Below are 12,448 nucleotides of genomic sequence, written 5' to 3'. Positions count from 1 at the left end.
ATCTATTTTATCGTATTATTGTTTTAACAATTTTTTTCCAATTACAATACCCCAGTCCCAGCAACTCATGTTCATGACCATCCTGAAGTTCATAAAACATTTTCTTGAAGACAATTTTGATGTGATGAAAAGAACACCACTATAGTTCCACCTCCAAACACCTTAATCCTTCAATGTGTCTCATATAGCACCAATAGTGGTAGCCACAATTAATAATCTAGGCATGTGAACTATATCTGCATTCTTCTTTTTTTTTTCTTCCTTTGTGTGCTAAAGAGCTAGGTAATTATAGATTTCATCTCACATGTATCTCTTTTACCACCTTTTATTTTTTGGATATCATTCTTGAATTCCAGTTGTTCAATGAAATATATTTTATTTTAATTTAATTTGTTGAGAGGTTATGAAATTTGTAAAGAAGGATTTCCTATAAGAATTTGTAATTCACTAGAAAACACTTCTATATAGGTTGTTACGGGACTGACTTTTTCACAAAATTACACAACTCTTCAACAAATTGAATTTCTTTGTAGTATAAGATTAATTTAAGAATAAAATCTAATAGATAGATGTTGTAATAAAAAAGATCAAAGTAATTAATGCGAGATGAAGTTTATCTTTTGGATACATGCAGCTGATATGATATGCATATAGAAATATAGAATGTTGTCATCACAACTCCTGAGTTGGGTATTTTGATTGGTGAAAGCATTTTTATTTTGTATAATTTAAATGAAGTTACTTAAATATTATTTAGATGATAAAGAGACCAGTCTTTCTCTTTTCTTCTTTTTTTTTATACTAATTTTGGTGATTTGTATGGTTTTCAGGTGCAATTATTTTTTCAGACACAAAGTTCAGATTGCTCAAACATGTACAAGTGGAAGAATGACTTAGAAAACATCATGACCATCTACCCTTTAGAATAGTATAATTTAATGTAAACATCTTCTTGCTTATTCCAGTGAAACAACTAAGAAATGCGTTGCACCGCTATTGATATGTCGTAGTATGATTTATTGGCATTTTTTTAAATAAAAAAGTATCAAGCAAAAGGGATTATTATTTTCTTACCACGACACATTGAAATATAGAGAGAAATTTATTAATCTGTAAACTCCTGTAAACTGAAGAATGCAAACGAGAATAATCTCGTTATAATAAATCCTATGATTTTTATTTGTCATTAGAAAATCTTTTCATTTTTTTATCAAATATTTTATGTCTCAGATTGTTTGTTTTTTAAGAAAATAATCTCGTTTAATAAATCTATGATTTTTGTTTTTCATTACAAAATCTTTTCATTTTAATTTTTATTAAATATTTTATATGTTTCAGTTTATTTTTTTGTTTAAACAAAATACTTTTTTCATTTTTGTTTAATAATGTATTTTTTGGGCTAGGGTTGGAACCGGGTCAAGATGACCCAGTCCAACCTACAATTAGACAATAAGGTTGAAAACCCTAAGTATCTCACCCCAAAAATGCATCTCCACGAAGGGTGGCGCACTTCAACGGTCCCATTGGTGCAAGGCCCAATGACGCAAGGCCGTCATAGGGTCGATGGTGGCAACGCAACGGTGGCGGCATAGAGGAGGCAAGTGAAACAGGAAAAAATAAGTGAAGATGATGACGAAAATTGTGAAAAAAACACAAAACAAAGTGCAATAATGAATGGAAAATTGCGATTCAATCCGCACAAACCTCACCGACAACCAAGATGCCCACCAGCGAAATAGAACAGAATGAAGCAAGAGATAGTGAAAAGAAAGAAAGAATGGGGAAGAGAAGAAAGGAAGAAAAAGAGAGTAGAGGGATGGAATGAGGAGTTACCTAGTGACCTTCTCTCTTTTCTGACGACGTTGCCAAATGGCACCACCGGATTAGTCCGCTTTTCATCTTTGGGATCTGTGCTCTCTCTTTGTTCATTTAATGCAAATACTCCTCTTTTATGCACTGAGCTCTCCTCTTGACCTAATGGATTCTCCTTGAGGGGGTTCGAATAAAATTAGGGTCTGACACCATGCAGAATATTTGGTTTTCAAAGGAGATTTGTGACATTATTAAATCCTGGTTTTATTTAGGGCAACCATCATGCTCATTTCAAGTTCGCCTTTGTTTCATGCAAGTTTAAAGAAAAGGTTCATCATACTCATGGTCATCCATTATGTCGTTCTTCAAGACTTGAAATCGACATTTAATATGAGAGTGGGATGTGGTGATGTTTCCTTATTTTGTGATAGATGGCTAGAAAAGGTTCCTATATGTAAATCATTGGATTATCTTAATGAGAAATGTTAAGAATACACTCTCTAACACACCTATTCAAACATGTTCTTTATTATTGGTTGAAATTTATTGAATAAGATAAAATTTGGTGGGTCTCACATTATATTTAATGACTCTCCTGATTTTGTAATTTTCAATAAATTTTAATTAATAAAAAAAAGTGTATTGGAAAGAGTATGCTAAAGAATATATTTCTAACACTCCTCTTTTGTTCATATTAGTGATACTCAATTAAGAGTTAAGGATGACTTGATTCATGTACTAGGCAATGGCAAAATATTGTCACTCCACTCCCTCTTGAAAAATAAATTGCTAAGTGTTGTTCTTGATAATACTAGGCATGACACCTTTATGTGCGGGTTTAATTATCCCCGTCCCCACAAATGGTGACACAAGTTTGGGTTTAGATTTATAAAAATCAAGGACAAAAAATTAAAATCCAACCCATCCTCATCAGGTTTCATCAGGTTAAGAGAAACCTAGGAAAAACTCATCTCATATTTTTTTATATTTATTTGTTAGATATACTTTAAATAAATCATAAATTAAGTTATTAATTACATTTTAATTCAATATATATATATATATATATATATATATAAAAATTAATAAAGAATAAATAATGCAAAGATATTTAAGAATTAAATGATCTTTTTAGTTAAATGTATAATTATTAATTTTATTAGTACTATAATTGTAATCTTATTTATTTAACTATCAAAATAACTATTCTATATTTTAAATAATTATATAATAAAATAATTACATATTATATAATTAATAATTATATATTATGTTATAATAAAATTATATATAAATGTATAGTTATATTATTAATAATTATAAATATATACATAGGAGGTCAGAATGAGGGTGGAGTGGTGGCAGGGCGGGAAGTGGTATATCCAAACCCCACCCAGAATTTTTAAGTCAAGAAAAACTTGAACTCTGACCCCAATCCCAATCAAAGTGAATTTTTCTTGTCAAAGGAGTAGGGTCGGATAGATACCCACAAGTTCGATTCTTATTGTCATTCCCAGATTCCACTGATGATGTTGTCATTTGGAGTCAGACTTCCACTGGGATCCATTCCATTAAATCTGTCTATCTTTGGTTATCTGATGTGCTTGTTGTTCATTTGTCCTCTCCAAAGACTTGGGCCTGCATTTGGAATATGAAAATTTCAGAAACTTTGAAACACTTTTTTTGGTTACTTCTTCATGGTAGCATATGAACTAACCATGTTTTCTTTAAGCGACATCTTTCTTTTGACCTTTTTGGTAACAGGTGTGTCTTGGAGGAGGAGACTATTATTCATCTTCTTCATGATTGCAACAGTGCAAAAATTGTTTGGAGAGTTCTTGATATTGATGGTGCCAACAACTTCTTCATTTCTGCCGTCAAACAATGGATTTCCGAACAACTTTCTACATCTAATGGAAGCTTATTTGCTTGTGCTTGTTGGTGGATTTGGAGAGCTAGGAATTCAGGTCTTCAATGACCAGGTATGGTCTCAGTGGTATATTTTAAACCAGATTCATGTTTTGCATTCCATCATCTTGCCTGAAGTTGCAGTGTCTACTTCAACGAATCAACACATAATGTTAGTTGGTCCCCACCGGAGGTTAATTGCATTAAAGTGAATATTGATGGTTTTTCTTTAGGCAATCCTGGTGATTATGGTTTTGGAGGTATCCTTCGTGATTCTGGAGGTCAATGGCTTGTGGTTTACTCGGGTTTTTGTGGTCACACTACCAATGTTCTGGTAGAAATAATGACAACTTATCAAGGTTTGTTCTTAGCTTGGAACTCTGGGTATAGGCATGTCATTTGTGAATCAGACTCCATGAATGCTTTGAATTTGATCAACAATCAGAATTCTGCTTTGCATCCTCATGCGCCCCTCATCAATCGTATTCGCTCTTTCTTGGATAAGCCTTGGACTCTCTCTTAGATAATTTGAAGATTTACAATCTTTGTCCTCTTACTCTTTTGTCTTTTGTTTTGGCAGATGTCGTAGGCATTTCTTTTCCAAGGTTGTAATCGGTCTAGTTTGCTTTATTTCTCAGTCAAAAAAAAAATGCAACATAAATTTACACAAATCAATATTAATATAACTTTTTAACATAATTATTTTAAAAATAAATAAATTTATCTTACATAATAAATCATCATTAAACGAAAGAATATTATTTTACACTGTCGATTTATAATATGTATTTCTCTAAAATATATTGTATAAAATTGAGTATTACCAGCAGTTCTCTTTCGGTTAACCTTGGTGATCATTAGAGCTAAAAAAATAATGAATCTTTATTGATCCTCAAAATGAAACGAAAATAAAACAAAAAGAAGACAAAAGATTAATAAGATTTCAAGAATATCAGTTCATCCTCAAAAGCAATATTAGTTAGTGTATTATTTTTCTATTTTATGAAAAATATTATATAAAAAATAAATATATTTAATATTTATACAACTATTTTCTTTTTTAATTTTAATTAAGTAAAAGGATTAATAAAAAAGATTTTGTAGGAGATTTGAAAACAAGATACATATTTCCACGTGTCATTACACCATTGTCTCCTTGGAAAAAAATGAAGAAATTTTTTCATTATCAGAGAGCATGGATAAGCTTTGTTTCTGCAGCAATTCACAAAAGCCTCTCACTCTCACTTTCCGTGACCCAAAGCAATGCTGCAGATGCATCTCTGCCTCTGAATATATAAATTTTCTTTTCACTGCTATGCCGCAAAACTTCTGATCCCACCGGCCACCACTCTCTCTCTCTCTCTCTCTATATATATATATATATATATCCCATGGCTACTGTTATTTCTTCTTTCTCTTTCTCCACTCTCACTCAATCTTCTTCGCAGAGGAACCTCACCACACTCTCTTCCAATTCACCAACCTTTCGCTTCCGCGTTGGTTTCTCCTGCCTCAATGTTGGAGTTCGAGCTTCCAATTCCGCTTCCAAAATGGTCGTTCGTTGCTCCTCTTCCGTCGCAGGTTTGTTTGGTTCCCCACTGAGTGTGGGGGACAAAAGGGTACAACTTTATACGTGTTTTCAGCTCTTTTCAGCTTTATGAGAAATGGGTAGTTTTCAATTTTTGTTTTTTTAAGGTTTGGAGTTGAAAAATTGATTTTTTATTTATTTATTGTGGGTGTCTATTTTTGAAATTTGGTGTTGCAACTTGATTTTTGAGTGAGAATTTGTTTTATGGAGATAATGCTGCAATTTAAAGTGTGATTGATGAGATTTGATTTGAACCTTGTTTTACAGTTTCTTTTGTAATCAATGAAGGTAATTGCTTGCAGCTCTATGTACAATTGACTTGAAAATTCTCTTGATTGATGCCACCTTGTTGTGTCAGTGACATTTTTTGTGTGAATGTCGAACTGAAATTCTTTTGCAGCTCTTTCTTGCAAAATTGAATGTAATTTTAAATTTTAATATTATCATCGGATGATTTGGTTTTCAATTTGAAGATGCTGTTAGAATTACATGTTGAGGGCTTAATTCTGATAGTGAGCATGTGATTGTAGTGTGTCTAATGGTGTGAATTGTTCCAAATTAGGTTCCTTTATTGTTCTAAGATTCATAGCCAAATGGGCAAAATAAATAAAAGATGAAATGGAATCTTGTTATCAATAGTTGGTTATGGGTTATCTACATACTTGATCTGCAGAACCTCCAACTGTTTCTGAGACAAAGTTAAATTTTCTCAAGGCATATAAGCGACCAATTCCTAGTATCTACAACACCGTGCTGCAGGAGCTCATTGTCCAGCAACATTTAATGAGATACAAGAGATCGTATCGCTATGACGCTGTATTTGCCCTTGGCTTCGTCACTGTATATGAGCAACTCATGGAAGGGTATCCAAGTGATGAGGACCGAGATGCCATCTTCCAAGCATACATTCAGGCATTGAAAGAAGATCCTGAACAATACAGGTTAGTAGAATTAATAATTTGGCCTTTTCTTCCCCTTCTCAAGGGTTCCTATTACAAATCTTCTACTTAATGATCAGGAAATGGAAACTAATGGGACTAGAGACTATTTCGCATCAATTCACCAAGAACCTAATGCTGTGCTTGGGGGGCATTTGGGAGATTCTAAACATGATTTTGAGTGTTATGAAATTTAATCTTCCCAATGATAAGTAGAAGAGTGAATTGTTTTTCATGAGATCTGTTGAATACTTAATTTCATCTCAGGAAATGTACCTGAAGCTGAAGGAAAAAGTCGTTAGCTGAAATGCAAGGAGAATTATGTGTACTCTGTAGATTTTTTTTGTTATATCAACTGATTTAGAATAAATTTCAATTTTGAGAATTTTTATTGTTCATCAAATGATCTTTTATATTTCCCACTACAGAGTAGATGCAAAGAAATTAGAAGAGTGGGCTCGGTCTCAAAACCCAAATTCGCTATTAGAATTTTCATCTAGAGAAGGAGAAGTTGAGGGTATATTAAAGGATATTGCAGAAAGAGCAGGAGGAAAGGGGGACTTCAGTTATAGCCGTTTCTTTGCAATAGGCCTCTTTCGTCTTCTTGAGTTAGCAAATGCAATGGAACCAACAATTTTGGAAAAGGTTACCCAATTCATTTAAGGCATCATGATATATATTGATTTGATTTAATATATTATATATTTAGTTTATACAATTTGAAGTTTAAACTTCCAAGTCTAGTTCTCATTTACACCAGTTCAAGAAAACTACGAATTCAAGACTGTCCAACTTTTTTAGATGACCTTTTTCTGGCCTTGGTCTCATTGATAATGTAAAAAAATGATTTCTCTATTTTGCTTCTACTGAAATAATTGCATTACTCTATGACTTGTGAAGAAGAATACTGCATCTTTTGTAATAAACATTTAGGATGTTAACATCATAGGCAGCAAAATCACAGATAAAACTAACAATATTAAGCATAGGAGATGATACGACAATGGCATTGTGGAGGATGCATTTAATATCATGATTGTAAGTAAAACTATCTATTTTCCAATGCATAATAACATTTTGTATAGGATTATTTATCAATTAATCTCTGGTGTCAATTCAACAGCTCTGTGCGGTTTTGAATGTCAACAAAAGAAGTGTGGATCGGGACTTGGATGTGTATCGTAACTTGCTTTCCAAATTGGTTCAAGCTAAAGAGCTTCTAAAGGAATATGTTGACAGGTAAAACATCAGATCTTTGCATCTTGCAATGCTATTTAGTTGTTCTCCCTGCTCAGGAGTTTTCATCCATGATATAAATCTATGACTGTAGCATTTAATGATTTTTTATCCACAACAAACCTTGTGTCTGCAGCTCTAAATCTACCTATTCTTTAGCAGTTTAGCCCATTAAGTCCATGGACACATTTTTCTAAATGTCCTTTTTTATAAAAAAAAATGACATCACAAACATCAGGGCAACATACTAAGAATTTTGGTATGAACTTCTAATTGAAATTTGAGGTGGTTTTACACAGCCTATTTATTAGGCTCTTAAGTTTTAAGACAGATTTAACATTCTATTCTAAATATAATTTTTAGAGAAGTTTGCAAACTTTCAAGTAATTCACCGAGAACATTCGCATCATGCTGACTTTTGAACTTTGTGGTAAATATATTATGGTCAAGTTATTTTTCCTGATACCAATTTGAGATCGCATTTGCTCAATAATGCTTCATGTAGCCTGCATTTAATACCCTTGTCCGTTCAGTAGTCAAAGTCTTTGGATTCCTTAACCTGTTGTTCTAGTAGATGTTATAGTTACCTTGCTTATTGTCCTCAGCAAGATCTTGATTCTTTGAAAATAATCTTTTGCTTCAGGGAGAAGAAGAAAAGAGAAGAAAGGGCTGAACCACAAAAGTCTAATGAGGCCATTACACAACAACAACAGTTTTCTAGCCTTTAGTTATGGGGTTCCTTTGGAATGATCACCTTGTGAAGATTTGGTCTTGACTTGCTTTTTTTTTTCTGTTGGTCTTTGGCATGGTAATCAGAGTGGGGCACTTCTATCATCATGGTTTTGCCTACTGTACTTGGTGCACTTCTTTCATGGTGATCCAGCTAAATCCTGCTTTATGCTCAACCACAATTTACCTGTCCAACACAGTCTTGTGTAATCTTTTCTTACATGTATTTTTTTTTTTCCATCACACGGTCGAAGATGTATTTTTTAGTTCTCAAATACATGCCCGAAAGCATATGTTCTGGTAATTGAAATTCTTCATATTTCAGCATCTCCCATTTTCTGGGGTGGATGTTTAGTTCACATCCATGTACAAAATAAGGTTTCACAACCAGAATAACAGTATACAAAAGCATTTTAGATTCATGAACAAGACTTTATTTCCTTCTTAACTTGCTGGACTATCTGTTTACACACTTAAACCGGGAAATATGAAGACCATGGTATATTGGATAGTCACCTAACATATGTTTACCACAACTTTACTTGTAATATTGGTTTAATTGGATTTTGATTGCCAATATTAGCACAGTAGTGACGTGTTCGGCACGCAGCTTGCTAGCTGTTCTGGTAAATTATACCATCTCATTCTCATATCTTCTCATATCTTTTAATGTTTAAGGTTGTTACACATAGATTAAAAAATATTTAATAGAACTAAAATTTATAATATTTAGATTAAAATATTCTTATGTAATACCTTAATTTTTTATACTTGTATCATTAGTAGTGGGTATTAAATAAAAGTATATTTGAGAGGAAAAAATATTAATTAGACTTTGAAATTCTAAAACATCAATTGTTTTGGAAATAAAATTAGAAGGTTAAAACAAAAAAATATGAAAAGAAGGTATTAATTTATAATGGAACTTCAGTCACTACGCTAAGAATCCTCACTGGCCACCAAAGCTGTATGCGAAGTTAATGCAACAGTTCCTTCGTATACAATTATGGTGCAATTGTAACATGTGACAAGTCCGGGGACTGAGAAGAGATTGAATTTACTTCTAATCAACAATTTTTTACAGCACTAAGCACATGCACTAACTCAACAACCTTTCTACTCAAGTCTTCCAGAATCACGCCAAAACCAGCCCTCATACATGAAGTCTACTTGAAATCTATGTATTTCAACTGCAATTATTGTTTCCCAATACAGTTATCATGTTTGCGGCCATAATGCTGCTAGAAATGAACAAATCGGTTCTCACATCGATAGAATCCACAAATATTTGAAGGGGTTAACTACTAATTAGTATAAGAAATCTCAGCCGCATAACACTTGAATGGATTAATAATGAAGGACTAACTATGCTGAGAAGCATCAACCTCATCTGGGATTCTAAATGTATCGGCTGCACCGAACTTCCGAAATTCCTCTGCTACAGAGTCTTCTTCATCAGTGTCATCTTCCTCATCCTCATGGTGTGGTGATGAAGGATCATACACACTTTTAGACTTGCAATTATGAGTGGATAGCATGTTGACCTGGCCAAGGTGAGAAATCTCAACAACAACAGTATCATCATCAATTGGAAGAGGTTGCTTCCAAGGTTCCCCATCAATCCTCATGAATGTATGATCTGCTGCACCTTTGCGAAACTCAAACCGGATTCTGTGTGCCTAACTTAACAAGGAAAAAGGCAAATAAACACTGGTTTGTATTGGTGTATTTGAATTTTTTCTACAATGGTATAAATTCATGAGTCAACTTTGGAAAATAATTATAACGTCATTTTGATTTAGATTAAAGGAAGATGCTGGAGCTTGAGTAAAAAACTACAAAAGCAAATGTGTACCCAGTACCCAGTAATTTATCATATCACATACCTGAGCAAGACGAGTTCCATGTCCTTTTGGAGCAAGCAAAACAAGTCCATGCCATGCATTTTTAAAACCAACAACTTCTAGAAGGCCATCATCTACAAATAGTGGTGTCAAATCTCTCTGTATTCAATCAAGAAACCTTAGTTTTCTAAGAAAAACAAAAAAAAAAACTTACATGAAAGTATCATATTCAGTAGTTACCTAGTACTTAATCTCAAAACCAACAGGTAACATATATTTTGCAAAATAAATATAGATTCCAGAATTAGTATATGAAAATTACGTCACTCTGCTTCCTCCTATTTGGTGTACCCCATGGATTGAATCCACCAGAAAAGCTGGGCAAGTTGAGACATACAATTGACTGAATGCTGTAGATATAATGGAAAGTGCCATATTAGGTGTTATTCAAGTAAACAAAGGCAGCATGTAGCAGAAAGCAGAGCAGAGGAAGAAAAAGTAAAATATTATATTGAATATACTAATAGCCTTTTATAAAACATCCATATACAATAAGTTTCCAATGTGAGAGACAATAATCATTCAATAATCAACAATAGCAACAACCATAAAAGCAATGTTCTGAAAAATGATTATAAACATTAATTGATTGTCACTAGAAAGTTTGATCCTTGGCTAGTTGAAAATGCAGGAGTTTTTTCAATAACCCTTTTTTTTTTGTAATGTAGAATTTGTGCGTTTCCCCTAAAGATATAGATAATATATAAAATGATTTACCTGGGAGGTATTTCTAGGTCTTGCCATTCACCATGTCTTTTCATGAATTTTACTTTTGCTAGTTGTGCTATGTTCCTGCATTAGATATCAGATCATATTTACTTGAGTTGAGTAGACAGATGACAAGTTATATGCTGTTTAGTAGGTACAAATGTATGCTACCTAAACTGGCATACAAAACAAAACGTTCAAATTGCTAGAAATGCTTTGAATCTCCTACACCAAGCACTGTTAAATCCATCATATATTTGAATTTTACAATTTAAACAGGGAAAAAAAAACACTTGGTCATAAGGACGAATTATGAGCTATTCATGAAAATAGCTTGAATAAATTAATTTACATTTGATTGTCTTGAATTTTCTAAGCGATGCACTAAAAAATTATCAAGTACATGGATAAAAAGAAGCTTGGGAATTTAGAAAAACTAAGCATACCCTAGAGTTAAGACCTATAAGAAAAAATAATAAAAATTAAAATAGAAAGAAGATGGCTTAGTAATATATAGTCAGAGCATAGTTATAGGCTTCCAAGTGTCAACAAGTAGATTTCAAATATTCAACTCTAGAACATATTGCAGGTGTGAACTTATTCGAATTTAAAATAGAATGAAGCTTGGAATCCAATATTTCTTTTTCCTTGGTAACTGATGTAGTAGATGTCCGTTATAATTTTAGAGTGAAAAAAGAGATTATGAGTTATCCATTTCATGTCAGTTTTGCTGATGATACATTTAATTTTTTAGAGACTATGCAAATTACAGAGTGTTGTCAATTTGGATTGTGATTTTTCCCATGTAATTAATGCAGCAGAGGTCCATGATGATTTTTAGAGTGAAAAAAAAGATTATAAGTTGTCCATTTTATATCAGTTTTGCTGGTGAGACATTTAATTTTTTAGAGACGTGTGCAAATTGTAGAATATTGTCAATTTGAACTGTGATTTTTTCCTTGTAATTAATGCAATAGACGTCCATGATAATTTTTAGAGTGAAAAAAGAGATGATGAGTTATCCATTTCATGTTAGTTTTGCTGGTGAGACATTTAAATTTTTAGAGACGTGTGCAAATTGTAGAGTGCTATCAATTTGTGTGATTTTTCCCTTGTAATTAATGTAACAGACGTCCACGATAATGTTCAAAGTGAAAAAAGAGATTGAGTTGTCCATTTCATGTCAGTTTTGTTGGTGAGACATTTAATTTTTATAGACATGTGCAAATTGCAAAGTGTTGTCAATTTGGAGCAGTACTTTTCCCTTGTAATTAATGCAGCAGATGTCCATGATAATTTTCAGAGTGAAAAAAGAGATTATGAGTTGTCTATTTTATGTCAGTTTTGCTAGTGAGACATTTAATTTTTTGAAACAGTGTAGTGTAAATTGCAAAGTGTTGTGAATTTCGACGGTTATGTTACCATTCCATCTACTGCAGTAGAAGTGGGTAAATTGAAAATTGCTAACTTAAATTTAAACAAAAAATTTATTTCATTACGAAAAGTGATAACTGAAAACAGACATAAGACACTACATGAAAACCTCAAAGCATAAATAACTAAGACATGAATGATCCGTAGATAACCAATCCCATTTGAATATTGTTTCATGGGATTGAGACATG

At 32.7% G+C, this 12,448-nt stretch overlaps 2 protein-coding genes across 4 annotated transcripts; one reads left to right on the top strand and one right to left on the bottom strand.

Moving 5' to 3' along the window:
* The first annotated feature begins 4,924 nt into the window (after positions 1-4,924).
* Positions 4,925-8,659, top strand: LOC114380328 (protein THYLAKOID FORMATION1, chloroplastic-like). Of its 3 annotated transcripts, XR_003659696.1 has the most exons (6): positions 4,925-5,301; positions 5,982-6,249; positions 6,675-6,891; positions 7,211-7,284; positions 7,370-7,485; positions 8,126-8,659. XR_003659696.1 is itself a non-coding variant. In XM_028339330.1 (5 exons), exons 1-5 carry the CDS (start codon positions 5,112-5,114, stop codon positions 8,208-8,210), a joined length of 876 nt encoding a protein of 291 aa, XP_028195131.1. In that variant the 5' UTR covers positions 4,929-5,111; the 3' UTR covers positions 8,211-8,659. The 3 variants fall into 3 exon arrangements, 2 of the variants coding, with proteins under 2 accessions (XP_028195131.1, XP_028195132.1); XM_028339330.1 differs by lacking the exon at positions 7,211-7,284 and having other exon boundaries at positions 4,929-5,301; XM_028339331.1 differs by lacking the exon at positions 7,211-7,284 and having other exon boundaries at positions 5,107-5,301; positions 6,023-6,249.
* Positions 8,660-9,373: 714 nt separating this feature from the next.
* On the bottom strand, positions 9,374-10,490 carry LOC114378683 (diacylglycerol kinase 5-like). The gene is made up of 3 exons (XM_028337324.1): positions 10,407-10,490; positions 10,098-10,214; positions 9,374-9,890 (listed from the first exon to the last, which is right to left on the bottom strand). Exons 1-3 carry the CDS (start codon positions 10,488-10,490, stop codon positions 9,573-9,575), a joined length of 519 nt encoding a protein of 172 aa, XP_028193125.1. The 3' UTR covers positions 9,374-9,572.
* Positions 10,491-12,448: the final 1,958 nt, after the last annotated feature.

This window comes from Glycine soja, chromosome 12, assembly GCF_004193775.1.
Source record: "Glycine soja cultivar W05 chromosome 12, ASM419377v2, whole genome shotgun sequence".
Taxonomy (NCBI): domain Eukaryota; kingdom Viridiplantae; phylum Streptophyta; class Magnoliopsida; order Fabales; family Fabaceae; genus Glycine; species Glycine soja.
Note: the sequence above shows the minus strand (reverse complement) of the source record. Positions and strands in the feature narration are given on the sequence as shown.